An 18,314-nucleotide genomic window follows, 5' to 3' on the forward strand; every position below is an offset into this window, starting at 1 on the left:
GAGACAAGGGGGTTGTCTGTAGCCAGATGCTTGTGCACTGAATGAGAATGTGTCGATGTGTGTGTGTTTGTGTGCACGTGTTGATGTGTGGTTAAATGAGACGGTAATGGATTCTCATTAGTATGTGAGGCAGGAGCTTTAAACATCTCTCTCCAAATGTCCTTTGGCATCCTTCCTAGCGTTTGCACATTTGTCTGTTGTGAGAAAAGGGAAGACAGCTCATAATACACAGGTGGGCTGCAGAGGCGCTTCTCAAAGTGGGGATCTGTGGACAGCTGGAGACGTCCTTTAGGGGATTTCAAAGTGTCACCAATGAGAAAATATTATTTCTAGAGAACGTTAGATAATATATTTTGTAAAACGGAAAAGTCATACTGGGTCTCATAATCCTGTTAACTGGGTCTTATTTATGTTTGTTGGGGTTTGAGTATTTCTGTCTTGTTGTACAATTCTGGGCACATGCATGTGTGTGTTTGGTCCAATTTGGTGTCATGGTGCAGTATATTGCCTGGTGTTACAAAGGTGCTGTCCCTAGAAACCCTCCTGTGGAAATATGCTAATGACTTGAGACGGGAAGTGGGCTTTTGTCAATGAGACTTAAAGCATTTTACTTTAAATTACACACACACACACATACATGCAGATAGAGGGCGTTTCTGTATTTTTGCCACAGGCAGTGCTGCCTATCCACTAACTTTAGTCACGGTGCACTTGAAAGTAACACTTTGTGCCTCAAACCATAGTCCTAGATTAACGGTGTGAAGCAAGAGAGCCTGTGTGTGTGTGTGTGTGTGTGTGTGTCTGTCTGTCTGTCTGTCTGTCTGCTTACTACACATAAAATGTTTCTGGTTAGGTAACCCACCTGCTCCCTCCCTGCAGAATGGCTGCTAGTTTACCTAACGAATTTTGGTCACTTTTTTTTTTTTAAATTCAGTTCAGTCATAGAAGTAATTGAACCAGTCACTCTGTGTGTGTGGTTGTGTACAAGACAAGTTTGTGTTTATTTGTGTCTGTAAGACAACCTTTTGATACAGATAGATTTAGATTTAAAAGTCACTTTGAGATCACAACAATGAAGAGGATGTAGAATTAGCCTGCGATAAGCAATGGACGTGCAACACATGTAGACCGCCTGCATATCGACATCGTTAAATCTATTAAAAAAAGCATTGGCGCAAATGCATTGATGCCGTTCACAATATGTCTCGCAATCTGGTTGATGACAACACGTTGAAGAGCTGCAAACTGGTGGTCATGGAGTGAGACGCACTCACACACACACACACACACACACACACACACACACACCTTTAATTGTCTGATTCTGTAAAATTGCATCAATAATATTGGCCCTTTTATGCACCATGGCCGTGGTTTTAGTGCTATCCATTGCTACAGAAAAAAAATTGTGTGTTAGTTGTTATCATGTTCGCAATGTTTTTGAGAACTAGATTCCTTTAAATAGGCTATATATCACTGAAGAAAATTAAAATGAAAATGACAGATATTAAGACGGTATGAAGGACTTTTTGTGTCCCCGTTTGTCAAAATGGCGTACGCCTAGAAAGTCTGACTCAGCCTCTGCTTCAGAGAGCATCATCCCTTTGACACTACAAGCTGGAATGGATTAGGGCACAGCAAGTGCATAAAAGTATCTGTGGAGGTGCTAACACTGGCAAAATGCCCAGACCTAACATTCTTGGGTATCACTGTGTTGTTTTTCAGTCAGCTCAACGTGGAGCTGTCTGTATTTGTTTCATGTCAGCTGATAAGCGGTGGTTTCAGAGGGGACAGTCCATTCATCGAAACTGTTTCACAGACAGTGCTGTGGAGAGAGTAGGCTCATGCCAATTTGTGACCTAACAATCATTTTTTACTGCATTGTATTTAGAGCAGAAATGAACAGAACAGTAAAGCATTTCCCAAAAATCAGGGTCCTTAATGCCAGTTTTAAAGCATGTGAGTAATGCAAGATCTCTGGCCTTTTGGCAAGCAGAAGAGAAATTTGATGTGTTTACCAGCGATGCATTTTAATATCAGATTTAGGTGTAATCCAGCTTAATCATATCTACTGTAGGCACAATCAGGACACAAGATGCATGTTAAAGCCAGGTGCAAAGAGGGGATTTGCGCTAAGAGAAGCAGGCCGTCCTCCCTCGTCATGTATTATGGTATTGCTTTTTTAAAAGTTATTCATTTTTGCAAAGAAACACACAATGGAGCAGAAGAAGGTGAAGGCCAGAAAATGAACTCTTGTACTTAGTGTTATGAGTATGAAGCATGGGCTTCAGCCAAATTACATATTAATTAACTGCTGTTCCGGATGTAGACCGCGCTCATATTTGTGAGGCTAATCCTGGCAGCTTGTGTTGAAAGTGCAGCAGTGCAGCAGAATATGTAAATGTGAGATTTTCACGGACATGTACTGTTGAATACTGAAGCCTGGGTGTGAAAAACTCCACAGAGCGCTCACTGTCTGAACTGTTGCACTATTTGGATCAGATAGATTCAACTTGGAAAACTGCTTTGTGACTTAGCATTGCATTTTCCAGCCTAAAAAAAAATAAATCAGGTTCAAAAAACAAACAGAAAAGAAAAACTTTTTTTTCTGAAATAAAAGAAAAATTAGGTATATAAAACAAATCAGTTTGTTTTATAATCCCTGGATGCACTTAAAAAAATGAAAAAGAAATCTGTTTTAGCAAATAAACCCTTCATTTGTGTTGCTTGTTATGTCGTTTTTACTCCTTCCTCTTGTCTGTCTTCTTTGGTTAGCAGGATACATTCATTTAAAATCTGAACAAACCCAAGAAGCCCAGTATAAAGAGTTAAAAGCTTGTTCCATCAGAAATTCCTCTATTTTTTGTAGCGGCTCTTGTGGTACTACTGTGGCTCTGATTGTGCACTGATGTGGCAGGAACCATTTCTAAACACATTTAGCGTTCAAAATTGCAGACACAATAACACAGGCCTAATTTTCCATCCAGATGGAGCACCTGGTTGGGATGTGAAGACAGAGCTGTTTTGCAGCAGCGGGAATGTGAAGGAGGTGACAGTTTACAAGCTCTGAAGCACATTTAGAAATCGCTACTCTTGCATGAAACCATCCTTTGACTATTCGACCTCGTCAAGACTTCACAAGCCTAAATGTGACAGTGCATTCAAGTGTCTTTGCTTGGAAGTAATACAAAAAAGTACACTGTGGCAAATACCCGTTGTTTTTGTGTGCAACAGAAAAGTGAGGAAACAATAACAAACGGCACCCTCACCTTTCACCTGTGCCTTTTTGTACACCAGCGATTTTCCTACTCTGACATGTCGGCGTGTCCGTCTATAATGGTATCATTAACGAACACACTGAGTCACTGAACGAGACTGGAAGTGGGATGTGATGTATTTTGTTACTTTTGTCACTGATTGCTGAGCAGGAAAACGACACATTCACATTCACAAGGTCACACCCATTTACACCTGAAAGCTTCTCGGTACAACCATGGGATAATCTGCTGGTCACTGAGCAGCTTCACTGGAGCGTTTGGGGTTAAGGGTCTTGCTCAGTGGAGGTAATGAGGGAGGGTCCCCCAGGCTTATCCTGCTGGTCCAAGGAGCGGAACTGGTCCCAAGCTCACTTCTCTAACTTTTAAGCAAACTTGTAACCAGTGACCATCTCGATGCACATTGTTTGACAATTGTGCCATGTTATTAAACTGAACATTCAAGGATTCAAGGATTCAAGGATTCAAGGATTCAAGGAGCTTTATTGTCATTTCACACACGTAAAACATGAGTGGAACGAAATTAGTTTCCCCGGTCCCAGTATCAGCCCAGTTTCTTAACAAAATAAATATAAATATAAACAATGCTATATAGTATAAAAACAGTGTAATATAAGTGAAAACAGTAGATGATATAAACACCAGTGTAAACAGTATAAACAGTAGTGCAAAATGGCTGACAGGGTAGTGCAAAATGACCGTAGTGCAATGAACATGAGCAGTTTGAGTTTTGTGCAAATGCTGCATTGTGCAACATGGATTAATTGCTGAGTTTACCATCATTTTAAATACTGGAATGTGGCAATTTGTAATTAAAAACTGACAATTTTTAATCTTGCATTATGTTAATTACAAACCTTGGAATACCAAATTGAATTAAAATGGCAGCTGAGACAGTTAAATTTTGCAGGCTCTGAAAATATGGACATAAAATGCTAATTATTTGCACAAAATGAATACCCATAATATGAAGAGCAGTAAAATTGGTTGTTATGACTGTTGACCTGGCTTTCTGCTCTCCACCGGCTAATAAAACAAAAAAATTAAATCACTGTAACATTTCAAACAAAAGAGTCAAACCCACTTTGCTATTACATGAACTCAAAGTTGATTTGCGGTTCACAGTTTAATTTAAGTTAACGTGCAGCTCCAATAATTACAGTAAGTTAGAAAATGGGACTGAATGAATGGATCCAGTGGGTCTTAAACAGCATGTGGTTGTCTCCAAAGGCAGCTGCTGTCGTGAGTTTCAAATAATTCATCTGTAACAAAGACACAGTGGGTGTGTGTTTGGCTGTTGAGTCGAGGAAGCCGAGCTTTATAGAAGATCCTGAGGTCATAATTGAGGGCTGGCAGCAGCCGGACCATGCCCGATCGATGGCATTTCACTCCTGGTGGACTTTCTTGATATGACTGGGCTATCTGAAAGGACTTGGCCCCAGGAGAGCCAGCTCAAGAGGACAGGAGAGGACTGACAGGCTGGAAGGAGGCAGGAACGCATACACATGCACACACTCATACCTGTTCTCTCTTTTCAAATACGCCTGCTGGTATATATACAAACCAAATGCACACTGCAATATACTTTCACTTACAGTCATTCAAATGCACAAATAGTCTTTCTCTGCTTTTGTCTTTCTTTTCTTCTCTGCCCCCCTCCCCCACACTCCTCTGCAAGCACACACACTCAGGAGGAGGTGAGTGGCATGGCTTGGAGATAAGGCTACTATCAGATCTTCATCAGGGACAGCTGCACTCTCATCTGCCACAGCGGTTTTTTTTCCCCACTCTATCAACTCCATCAGCTCGCCTTCCGCCTGCTCCTCTCTCAGTCCTCTTCCCATCTCTGTTTATAATGTTTGACCCTCGACAGACTTGCTGGGGTTATTTTCTTGATTTTTGTCTTCTTTGTGTGTGATGGCAACGTGCTTACGTTTTAGTATTTTGGCAGCAGCTGGTAATGCAAAAAGTATTTATCAAATACCGACAAAGTCATTCACCAGCCTCACCAAAGATTTACATATTTGAGGGTAGTTACCCCCAGTTTGCTATCCATCTGTTGACTGTTTTTGTCAGCATACTGTCTCGCATTTTGGCTCCAAGAATTGAGAATTAATAAGTGTCAAGCACTGTTGACATTGTGGCAGGCTGGCACAAGTAAATGAATGTATGGGAAACCTTGACATGAAAGTATTAAAAAGCAGACAAGTGAATGAATCAGCTCGAGGCATACTTGTCAGTACGGATGACCTCCCAGTTTCTCATTTTTATTCTCCATGTCTACATGTCCACTGTTGATCCCCGACTCGCTGCTCTCTCTGATACTGTGATATAGAATATTACTCCTGTCACCTGCTTGTCCGGAGTGTGTAAGAGAGATAAAAAATGCCACTGCTCTTTATTATAACGCTATTGTTTCTCCTGCAGGCATAAGGAAACACCTCATCGTGTTGCAGTTGGAAACAAACAAAATGAAATATGGTATAAGGGAACAAAATTCAGTGAAAGCATTTTATTTTGATGAAATTTGTGTTTTGTTGCACTGCATTTCTTATCCATGTTTTTTATGAGAAATTGCAATGAATTGTTGTTTTGCAGTTGTAAACCAGAACTGTATGGTCTTAAAATGTGATATAAATTAAAACAAAAGCAACAAACAAAACATTTTGGAAGTGAAAAGCCTCCAACGTGCATGCAGAGGAGGATATTGGGTGGAGGTACAGTTTAAATCATCTCTTGAAGAGGCAAGATTTCAATCTACTATTAAAGATTGGAAATGGCAGTCCTGCGGATTGGGAAGGTCATTCCACTGATGGAGAGCCTGTTGGGAAATATGAGATGAACATTTACTTTTATTTATTGCAGTAAATAAAGGAGCAGACAGAAAGAAGACAGGGAAGGGCTAAACATAAAGTTCAAGCACAAAGCATCAGCGCTGGCCACAAACCACCTCACAAAGAATCTACCCAAATTTAAATGTCCTAGCCTTTGCAGGCTAGATTTTCACCTGCCTCTCACACCAGAATTGAACCTCATACTGCCAAGAGACTAAGCAAGCTCTCACTCAAGAGGTTCTCTAAAAACTTTTCCAAATCACTCTTGAGCTGTGACGTCTTGTCAGGTGTTTTTATTGTCCTTATCAATGAGTTCCGCAGTTGTCTCGACACACAGATACTTTAATAAACGCACACAAACGTGGTGCTGTGGTAGGAAAACCGTAACTCACAAGAAGTATTTGTCTGTCAAGCTTTTTAGATAAAATGTTTGCCATCCTCTAAGGGATTTCTCAGCATACACACATTTACACTTAAGCACAAAGAGTCACTTTCACGCTCTGATGATACAAGCTCCTGGGCATCACTTTCCTACCTGTGTCTCATGATACATTAGACCTGATATAACGCTGTGTTAATCTTTGATGGTGCCCAGGAAGAAGAATTAGGTTTGATATAATGTGTTGAAGCAACAGAAGCTTAACGTTGCCAGTACTGTAGTTTAAGAACCCACAGAGCCTGCTGTAAGAGATGATTAATACACTCTTTGATGTCTTACTGCTTGCAGAAATAATCCATTTACAATGGCTCTGATGTGTGTGCGTGTGTGTGTGTTTCCGTTCCAGTGGAGTTCAAGAAACTGGACCTAGCCTCTTTGCAGTCTGTCCGTCAATTTGTCCAGAGCTTCAAAGAGCGAGACCTGCCGCTGCACATCCTGGTCAATAATGGTGAGTGATGGAGACGTCAGGCTCACGCCATGTGTGGGCTGTAAGCTGTAGAGTAGTTCATCTTACATGCAGCAAGAAACTCTTCACAGCAGTGTAATTTAGATTCTGTCACCTGACTGGATTTAAAGCATTACAACCCAGCTCACTGAAAAACATTAGAGATATCTATGATACTGGACATTGAAACTTCAAACACTGAAATGTATTTTTGTGTGCTTTGAATGCCTGTCTGTCAAGCGGGTGTCATGCTGGTTCCAGAGGGACGTACTGAAGACGGATTTGAGCAGCACTTTGGCGTGAATTACCTAGGACACTTCCTGTTGACCTGGCTTCTCCTGAACACACTAAAGGATTCTGGGAAATGTGGTTCCTTCTCCCGTGTGGTCACCGTCTCCTCCTCTGCGCACCGCATCGGCGAAATCAGACTCTGTGACCTTAATAGTTGGTAGGCTCACATGATCATTCACAAAAAAAAATAATGTGCCCAACAAATTAGATAGATAGATAGATAGATACACACAACAAGCTAAACAAAATGTTAAAAATAGCAAAATAAAAAGTGGCAATATAAAATATATATACAAGGCAATATAAAAAAGTATATATACAACGATAAACAGTGTAATGTAGTGCAAAATAAAGTAGAGGTAGAATGTATGGTGCCAGTAGACTGTAAGGTGTAATGAACTGAGTGAGTAAAACATATAAAGTGCGTAGTGACTGTATGTTATGACCAGAGTTTAGCTGTTATTGTACAATGTGATGGCATGTGGCAGGAAAGATTTCCTGTATCTGTCCCTTCGACAGCGGAGCTGTATCAGCCTGTGGGAGAAGGTGCTCTGCTGTCTTATTTGATGAGAGGTTGGTGATATGAGTCAGATGACCAGACAGGATGCAAACAAGCCCCAATGGACAAAACTACATAAATAATTCGCTAGTTAAATTAAGCAGGAGTTATCCTTTACTGTGTTTTTTCTTTTTTTTTTCCAACATTCAAGCCCCAACTTGTCACACTTGCCTGCTCTTCCTCTGGGCTGGCATCACCAACACAAGTGTCTGATTTTCTGCTGGCATTAGCTGGGCCACTGTTGCCTCAAGTTGACTCAGTCTCATTCCAGCGAGCAGCCCTGCTGTCCAGAAGCATTAGCAGCCTGAATGTCTTCATTGTATCGTCACATTACTTCAGCCCGCCAGCCTTAATACAAAGGATAGATGTGATCAGGTATTAAAATGAAAATAAATTGCATGTGTGCATCTGCACTTCTTGTACTGTTAGATTTATTGCAGATTGATGGCTGAGATTCCTGAGCTGCAGATCTTTGTGAATTTGTGGCACTGCATCTCTGCAGTGGAATGATGTGGTCTGAGCTTGGTTTCGGATGCCTCACATCAATGACACTGTGTCCTTGAATGCCAAATGTGCCAATTATGGCAAAGAATTTAGAGAAGTCTTGTTAAGTTTCCACTGTAAGAAGACTTGTCCTTGTTCAGCTGGACAAATTCTTCTTACATGGAAATATGTCACCTATTGAGTCAAAGAGTTGATTGGAAACAACTGAACAACAGTGAGAAAAACAGCTGTGAGACACATTTCCTGTTTTCTTCAGTCTGACTCTGTTGCTTTCTCTCTCTCTCTCTTCAGCCAATGTTATTCAGCCCATGCTGCTTATTGTCACAGCAAGCTGGCCCAGCTGTTATTTAGTTCCCACCTCCACCAGGAGTTGCAGCGAGGGGGTTCCCCAGTGAGTTCATGTGCTGTGGATCCCGGGATGGTGGACACAGCTCTCTATCGCCACCTTTGGATGCCCCTGTGGTTGGCACAGAGCTTCGTCGCTCGTCTGCTTTTCAGGGTAAAACGCTGTCCTGATTTTTATCTGCGTCATTCCCACAGTGGGCAGGTTTGAGTTGTTTCATTCGGGAAAGCACATATCATAGAAAGCTTTAATTTGGCCGTTTTTCATCATTGCAATTTATTTGTATAATTTAATTAGTAAATGATAATTAGAAGTGTCTTTTTCCCATTAACTTGGGTCATATCAGGTGTTTGACATTTTCAAAAAATCAGTAACTTTGAAGTTTATGTGGTCTGCACTCCTGGACAAGACCTGCTGCGCACACTTTTATATTTTCTTCAAGGGAGTCACAGTGACCTGAAACACCAAACATGAGTGCACAGTGTTCAGGATTTTATTATACAAGATGGAACACAGACACTCATGCGGGCACAGACACAGTCTATCCACATCAATGAAAATGGCACTGCTGCTAAAAATCAAGGCAGGCTGTTCACTGAGTGTTACATTTAAAAAAATTTTCTGCATAGCTTAAAGCACTGGCTGCAGGCTGCTGTTAATGTCCTAGGGATTTAATGGAAGGAGACGTGTGTGCATGTTTGAGCCCAAAACTGCAATTGTCACAGGCATTTGCCTCCGAGCATGACCTTTGGGATGGTTCTGCCCCACATACGCAAACACATTAATCACACAAACTCATGCATGTAATCACAAACACACAAACTGTGGTTCTTGCTTGTTACATTACCTTCTTATCTCAAGCCATAACAGGGATTGTTATAGATAAGAAATAAACAATCATGAACTAAAATCTCTGACTAGAAACCAGTGTTTCCCTAATAACCATACAGTTCTGGCAGGGTGCTGGGCCAAAAATATCAAAAATAATGCGAAATATACATTAATTCCTTTATTTTGAAATTACAGGTTTCTGCTTCCTGCAATCACTTCATTCTCTCTCTGTATTTCATGCCATTCACTGTCTAGTTGATGTTACACATATTTACCGTACTGTACAAGTAGTCGGTAAAGACGTGTCTCAATAAATAAGCCATTTGGAATTTAGGGATATTTAGGGAATTGCGAATATATAGAACAGAGCAGAGGAGAAGTAAAGATAGCGTTGCTTGAGTTGACAATAACTCATTAAGTTACTCCCCAACCAAAGGAGATTATGAGTATGATCCGTATAAAACCAAAGATGGACAAATGTTGATTCCTTCTTATTTTACACACACACAAAAAACAAAAACGGTGACGAATACTTCTGTATCTTTTGCCAGACGACAGCAGAGTGAACAGACTGTGGCTGGGGTGGGTGTGTTGTCTATTAGTATCCTTTGGACTCAGCACAGTCACTGCACCTCACTGTTATCACAGATGCTCGGTAGATGGGCACCAGTTTTAATCACATGCTTCAGGGCCTTCCTGCTCTTGGGCTGTGGCACTTTGTGATGTTTCCAGTCAGGATGCCTTCAGTTGCTCCCTAATACACTAACACCAACACTAACAAATTCATTTTGACCAATCAAAATGAATTCAAGGATTCAAAAGCTTTATTTGTCTCTTGTAATTAATGAAGTGAAAGACTAAGTGATGTGTTCCTCTAAAAGCCTAGAATGAAAAATAAGGATTAGAGAAAAAGAAATATAAGATTAAAAAGTTGAAAAAAGTAAAAAAAAACCCAAAACAAGTTAAATAAGTAAGTAATTTTAGATGAGTCAATGTGTGGTTTTGGGTAATGAAATTTTATTTGGATGTTCACATGCAGCATTTTTTTATCTGAACAGATGGTTCAGACAGGGGTAAAAGTAATGCACAACACTCAGAAATGGGATGCTGTTAAAAATTCGTTCAGACCAACCGTTTAATTAGTGAATGTTGTAAATTAAGTGCAGTACTCTTGGCAAACAAAGCAGTAAAGTTAGATCCAACAGAGCAACCGGTCAGCTGAAATGAGCGGCTTGTTTTTTTTTTGTTTCTTTTTGTTTTTCTTTGTCTTTGTTATTAAAGACAAACACAATAATTGAGACATACACAGAACAGATAGACAGTCATGGAAGGAGGCTGGTGCAGCAACGTGTGTTAAGGTGGAGACACCACCAGCCCAGTCCTCCAGGATAGTGCCCTCACAAAAGGTCAGAGAGTGAAGAGTATTACCCTTTACATCAGAACAAATCATCGGCAGGCTCACACACAACGGCCAGCTCATCATTTAGTACACGGGGTAGCTTGTACATCAAGTATTGAGGACCTCAGTTTCATTTCCCAAAACAAGGAGTACACAAGCTGTACACAGCTGTGCATACCACTGATTAAATAATCTATTCAGGGATGACCTGTGCACGAGTCTGTGAGACCGCAGTTCTGTTCCTGAAGACGAATAAAAAAGACGTCGATGAAGTTGTTTAGCTGTGTCACACGACGAGAGGGAGTAAAGGGAAATGTATGTGATATTTTCAGCCTCCTGTTTCTTTTCTGTTTTTTTTTTTTTTTTTTTTTTTTTTACATGGGGTTATTGCCATATCGCCGGATGCTGAATTGATGCCACTCTTGACGTTATATGAACAAGTCTTCTCGTGTCACTAGCAATTAGGCAGCCAGTGAATCTGCAAAGACTTAGCAGTGACGGGGAAGTGGAGGGGCTGGCATAACAACAGCACCAATGTACTGAAGGTAAAGAGAGAATCTAATTTAAAAAGACAGCAGCAAGATGACTGGCGAACAGTGTAGGTGTGCCGTTGTGCTATAGGATAGATTTGAACAGCTGATCTGACCAGAAGATGACAGAAGGAAGTTACAAGTGAACATGTGTGAGATGAATCAGTGGCAGGATGGTATGAGAAACAAAACAAAAACAAAACACAACACTACATGCTCTCTAGAGCTTCGTTTAAAAGACTTAATCTGCAGATGGTGTTTGACTGGTTTTTGCAACAGCAAAATCGTGTGCCATGGACTCACAATGCAGTAAGGTCAAGAATGAGATCAGTTCACCAGATTAAAGTTACCACCAAGACAATCTCTCCACTACACTTGGACAAAAAACAACAAAACAAAACAAAACTGTTTGCCCCAAATTTGGATTGTATATGTTCCTTTTTAATCTGTAAGATCTAACTTTTTTTTTTTTTGAAAACTAGATACTTGGGAACTTCTTGAAGCTCCTTTATCTGGGACAGAAAATCCTTGACCCACTCATCTTTGCTTTCATTTCTGTGATGCAGGCTTTTACAGTGGGTTTGTGAAGTGTTGCAACATCACACACCCTAAACTATAAACGGGAGCTTTGCTTTTTAAATTGTGTTAAAAGGCAGATTTTGTTGCAACATTCTTTCTTCAACAATACAGAACACGTCAGAAATAATAATGCAACTGGACAAGAAAAAGGGAAAGTAAATGTGGACACCCAGTGTGGTATCACAACAGTTTATAAAATAGTCCTGAAATATAATCTATAGGATTTGTGTACATGGACACTAATTTTTTCAGGACTCTCAGCACGATTATCTTTGAGCTTTCTAGGTTTTTCAGTCACTGGCAGACCACATTCTGATGGTGAAATGATCAGAAACATTTTACTACTGCTTCTGTCACAATGTCTTTCTGGGTGTGTGTGCAAACACAACAGGCACTTACACCATCTGCCCACTATGTCAAATTGACTTCAAAACTTGCTGCTCTTCCTCAAGGCATAAAGGTGCAGATAAATATTTTTCTTCATCCCTCAAGAGAATTTATAAAGTAACTGCTGTTACTGCCGGTGTATTATAAAATAGGTCTGGCAACTGGAGCTTGCTCTAAAATATGGAGGTTTGGCAGAGTATAAATTCATTCATTTTTAAACGTGCTGCCCTCCTGGGGGAAGGGGGAGGGGACAAACGCTGCGCTCATGTGGATGAGAAAGAGGGAGCACGCTGAGTGTAGACAGAAGTGTAGATGCGATACACAAACTTTGCTAGCAGACAGGGTGAAAGCTCGCTGATGATGTTGGGTCTGGGTAGAATTTTTCTTGGTGAAAAAATAATCAGTAGGTAAAATCAGAATGAAGAGAACTATGTTTTAGAGTTGCCGTCCCTCGCAGGTTCTCTTGGTCACACATGCACCCAAAAGGTTGCACTGTGGAGCCCCGTACAGCAGCAGAAGTTGTCTTCTCCTGCATCTTCAACAATAACATTTCTTTCAGAGGAACAATTATAATTCATGTTCGGAAATGTTGTGGAGATCTCCGACACCCACACACACACACACAGGTTCACACACTAAGTATACAAGCGTACTGTTGATGCTTGCAGGATGCGCTCCCCTCTTCGCTCTGAAACCTGCTCCTGGTCTCACAGCTGACGCTGAGATCATTGTTATATGCATCAACACTAACACACACATGCATGCAGACACACACACACACACGCACATCTTTTCTCTGATGCTAACAGACAGTGACACCAACCCTCCTCTGGCATTCACGCACACACATACTAAGACACGTTATTTGTTTTTTGCAGTGATAACTTGTTGTTGAACTTGTCATCCTGCAGTCATTCCGATCACTTTATCTTTGGCATGCAGGTTTTATTTATTGACTTATTTTTTATTTAGATGTATATATATGTATATATATGTTTTGGGCAGATAATATTTGCACATGGGGTGAAGTAGCCAATGTGGCTATTTACATCCAGGTGAACACCTAACTTAGTATTTTGGTGCCTAAACTTTCCAAACTGCAACTGCAGTTGCAGTCAAAAATGAAAAAAAAAAAAAAGACTCAGGACCTCTTATGTGAAGGTCCTGAGTGTCTGACCCACTCCACTTCAACTTCACTCATAAAACTTTCCAAACTGCCAATATCTACACTCACAGCACAGTAGGGCAGGACTAAGTGGGACCCTTAAGAGCTGAGGAGCTTGTGGAGCTGAGGACGCAGGGTAAGGGAACCCTGTGTAAATTGTAAATAGCCAAATAGCTACCCGACTGTTCTCACCCGGTTGCAAATAGGCACTGTCATTTATTTATGTGTGTGTGTGTATTTATCAGACTCCTGAAGAGGGTGCTGCCACTGTGCTGTACACCGCCCTGTCACCAGCCCTGGAGGTAGAGAGTGGAGGAGGCTATTGGGCCAATGGGCGCAGGGAGATGACAACACCACCGACCTTTGACCCCCTGCTGCAGCTGAGCCTTTGGGAAACCAGCCTCCACTTGCTGGGCCTGCAGTAGCATGTGACTAAAGGACGGCTTACTGGACTAGACGTCGAGGCCCATCAGCCACCTTTTCCTTCTCCCTTTTTTTCAGTATTATACCTCACATCGAGGTGTTGTAGCGATTTATTTTGACAGTCTCACAATCCATTGCTGGACTGTGATTGGTTATTTGAAGAGCGAAGACCCCTTTTTTTTTGTTCCAGATCCACCAAAGAAGGGCTACAGGGAATGGAAGTTTTTTTTTGCTTTTCATTATGAGCAAGCAAACATATACACACACATACAAACACACTTTAGGGTTGTATCATTAAATGAGTTTGCTGTCATAGATTCTGGCCAGTCGCTGACATCCACTTTGGCTATAAACAGATATTGACATCCGCCTCTGACACGATGACGTTTGGTCCCTGATCGTAGCTAACTTCAGATGTCGTACCACAGCATTATGTTAAAAAAAAAAACCCTGCAATGACACTCGACTCACTTTGCCTTAATGTCATTAGTCTGGCTTTGGGTGGAGACGTTCCTTTAGTGAACTAACTGCTGTTGCAGAATTTTTTCCTTCCTAAAGATGAAAAATTCGGCGAACATTGAAAATGTCTTTTTTATTTATTTATTTTGCACACAGAAGTAATTCAATTCAAAAGCTAAATTGCGGCATAGTTAACTGGTTTCAAAATCACATGTCGGTCAAGCCTTAGCATGCATACACACACACACTAACACACAAACATTCATGCACCGTGACAGCGATCTGATTTTTCTGACCTGAACCTGCCGTGCTGTGGCAAGGGATGGGAACGTGACATATCACAATGATTTCCCAGATCGCTTAGTCATCCATGTGATTTGACTGGGAGCTGCTTTTTTTTTTGTTTGTTTTGGTTCTTATGTTTTTGCCAGTCACTACCAAATCCTCATGTTAGCTGCTGGTAGGTGTATGATAAACCGTGTTTTTCCAGCTTTCCTCATGAACATGCTGGGAAAACATTCTCCTCTTTCCTGCTCAGCGGTCCAGCAAAAGATGTTCCTTTGGGCTAATCGGGGGATTCGGGAAGGAACAGAGGAAGGGAAGAGATCCCGTGTAAAGGTTGGCCTAAATCTGGAATAATTCCCCGTATAGACGAGAGAGTGACGAGGCACTCTGAATTGTTCTGCGGTAGCTTCTTGTTGTTGTCATTTTCTGAAGCCTGGATTTTAAGACATTTCTGTTTGCTTTTGTCTGCTCAGAAACAAAAAGGGAAGGGACGGAGAACCAACCGTCACTTTACTCGGTCCCCGTTTTCCTTTGTGATCTGTGTTAATCGGTTTTGCCGTGTCTGTGATACATGTGTGTGTGTGTGTGTGTGTTTTATGAATTAAGAATTAACTCATGCTATAGGCCCAATTCATGTTGATGGATAGCACAACGGCGCACAGTCCCGGAGGAACAACAAGAGAAAGAAGACAGAGAGCGAATGCACTTTTTTTTTCTCCAGTATTTAAGCCGTGATTGCTGCTGCTGCTGCTGCTGCCGCTGCCGCCACTGCTTCCTCACTTGGCGCAGCTCCCAGTGCATTGTGGGATTGTGATTTCCCAGCGGTGAGAATCAAACTCCATCTGCTGAACTGACACACACACACACACACACTCAGAAACAGTGGAAGCAGTACATCCAGGCACAGGCTTATCTGAACAAGCACACAGCAAACAAACACGTCTGCTACTCATGCAGGAAAATAGTCACACATGCACACACCTGCACACACACTGTGCCATAATGCCATCTCCACTGTGATAAACCATTTTAGCTGTGAAGATGAAAAGTTTTATCTTACATTAAAAAAGATTTGGCTAAAAGCCCTTCCCCACATGCCATCCCGACGCTGTATGTGCGTATTGTTGCTTTGAAAACTGCCACTCAGCATCCAGCGTCCGTTATTTCTGCCGTATGTGAAGCAATAGTATCACTGTGGTAGTGAATAGAGCCAATAGCACAGAGCCGGACATTCAGAATAGGGGAAGAGAGTGTATAGATAAAAGTATACCAGCTTCAAGTTACCCATGTATCAGGAATTCATTGTCAGTCTGCATTGTTTTGAATGGTTCAGTTTTTCAGTTTTATGTAAAAAAAAAAAAAAAAAAAAAGATTAAAAAATCTGTTTTTAAAGCCGTTTGAAGATGCGTCCCAAATCAGGGGCTGGATCCTCTGAAGGATGCGGTCCACAAAGTGTCCAGCTGAACCTGCTCCTGTATCCTAAATGGAACATCATTTTACACCCGCAGAGATAAAAATTATTGTTGTGTTCTGGTGCTCCTTGTCAACTCGTCAAGTCTACGTTTACTAGTTTCCATCAGCTGACGATGTTTGCAGCGTGAGCTGTGTCGTTTAACACAGACCGAACACCAGGTAAAAAGTGGACCAGGTTGATGGTAGATAACATCCATATTACTTCCATTGATTTGTAATGCCCTGTGATTAACATGTCCATGCTGCAAACAGTGGAGTTTGTGCCTGGCTTCCATTATTTATGACCTAATGTCCGTTTAGTCCATGTGATATGATCACCTTAACTCAAGTACCTGGTAAAGATCATTTATGAGTCGACAGAGATTCCCTGAACGCTCCATTGTTGAATCTTGAGGATGAGCAGATGGGCCCTCCAAATTTTAGTTAGTAATAAAAAAAAGGTGACGTTTCTTTACCTTTTGTGGATGTGAATGTGCTGGAAATGCAAACTGTGGCGGATCCATCTTTAGACAAATTCTTTTTTTCATGTCATATGGGAGGCATAATAACCTTGCATGACACAGTTTGGTTTTATTTTGAGGAATTGCTGGACATAAAGAGAGCACAGAGAAAAATCTCACTTTCCGATTCATAATTACTGGATTACTTCGAAGCTGATGTGAACAACATTTACCAGCTGGAGCCTGACAGTTAGAGTAACTCTGATATGACATGAACAGGGCACACATTGCAGCTTACCCTGATTGTCTGTAGAATTATGTAAACCTGTTTCAGCATTTGAACTGAAAAAAAAAACCAAACAAACAAAAAAAAACCTCCACCTGCTGCCTCATTTGAGTGAGAGTAACTGTTTCGAATAAGCCAATCAGGGTTTGGTGTGTGGAGAACTTCCAGTTCAGCAGTACCAAATCATTTCAGCTTTTAACTTACCATTTTTTGCAAAACATCAAAATCCAGAACCTTAGTGTGTGTATAGGAAGTTAAATTCATGTTTAAAATTCTACACCTTAAGAGGTCTGATTTTTTTTTCTGGTGTAGCGGTTGGATGGGTATTGACTCTAAATGCCAGCAATATTCCTGTTTTTTGAGATCTTTTCTTCTACTCCGTGTTGTGGAACTGCTTGGAAACAAACTGTTTATTGCCTCAGTGCTTCCCTGTTTGACCGTGTGATTCCCCCGACGCTACTCTAAAGGTACTGACTAAATAACAACAGAGTAACAAACAAACCAACCCAGTCCCATCTGAACAACTGCTCTCGCTTCCCTTCACACAAATGAAAACACCAGCTTACTTCTCAGCAGCGCTCATTTAGAGAGGCACGAGGCTACGGCGTGGGCTACACCCTGCCAGAGAGCTGTTGTGTTCTTCACAGTCCGGCTGCTGCAGCAGACGCAGTAGAACCCGAGCGAGGGACCGTCTTTCCATCTCTGAGCACAAGGCTTTCCAAAGATGAGGCGAGCGGGAGTGTTGAGGGTCTGTTCGTGTTGCGTCAGTGTGCAGAGGAGGACTGCTAAATTATCAATGAATTACCTTGTTATATATTTAGCGTACTCCTGAAGCGTTCCACACAGACAGGACAACACAGTGAACTCTTTGAACTTGAATTGCAAACATAGAAAAAGAGCAAAAACTGCTCAAGTTAACCGTCTGTGATATTGTCTGTATGTGATTGACTCGTATATAATTATTTCAAAGCATTGTCACCACTGGACATTGACAAGTGGACCTGTATGTAGATCGGCAGTGTTCTTATAGCCATTCTTCTGTCTGACCTGGGATTACATTTATATTAAATGTTTCGGTCCCAAGTTCTGCAAATCCTAAATGTGTATATGTATAGGAAGAGAGGCAATATGATGATGTATACAGGGGGTAACCAGATGATCTGAGTCCTTACTCTGGTACTAGTCCAGCTGGGAGAAAACACATGCATAGAAAACCCCTCCTACCATTTTCCCGTGTGAACTTTCACTCGGAGTCCCTCACTGGGCTGCAAATTGGGGATGTTCCCACCTCAACCCAGTGTAAAAACTCACTTCATCTGCGCCCCTGGGGATTTATGAAATGTGCAAAATGTTTTATTTTTGATCAT

General features: G+C 41.3%; 1 protein-coding gene across 1 annotated transcript in view; it reads left to right on the forward strand.

Moving 5' to 3' along the window:
* LOC124067535 (dehydrogenase/reductase SDR family member on chromosome X-like) overlaps nt 1–17,006 on the forward strand; it is a 29,392-nt gene extending 12,386 nt beyond the window's left edge. Inside the window, exons 4-7 of the mRNA XM_046404969.1 lie at nt 6,895–6,996; nt 7,234–7,441; nt 8,639–8,846; nt 13,827–17,006. Coding sequence (XP_046260925.1) covers nt 6,895–6,996; nt 7,234–7,441; nt 8,639–8,846; nt 13,827–14,006 — 698 coding nt within the window. The 3' untranslated portion in view covers nt 14,007–17,006. The remainder of the gene's footprint in view (nt 1–6,894; nt 6,997–7,233; nt 7,442–8,638; nt 8,847–13,826) is intronic.
* The last annotated feature ends 1,308 nt before the right edge of the window (nt 17,007–18,314 follow it).

Source organism: Scatophagus argus, chromosome 11, assembly GCF_020382885.2.
Source record: "Scatophagus argus isolate fScaArg1 chromosome 11, fScaArg1.pri, whole genome shotgun sequence".
Classification (NCBI taxonomy): Eukaryota; Metazoa; Chordata; class Actinopteri; family Scatophagidae; genus Scatophagus; species Scatophagus argus.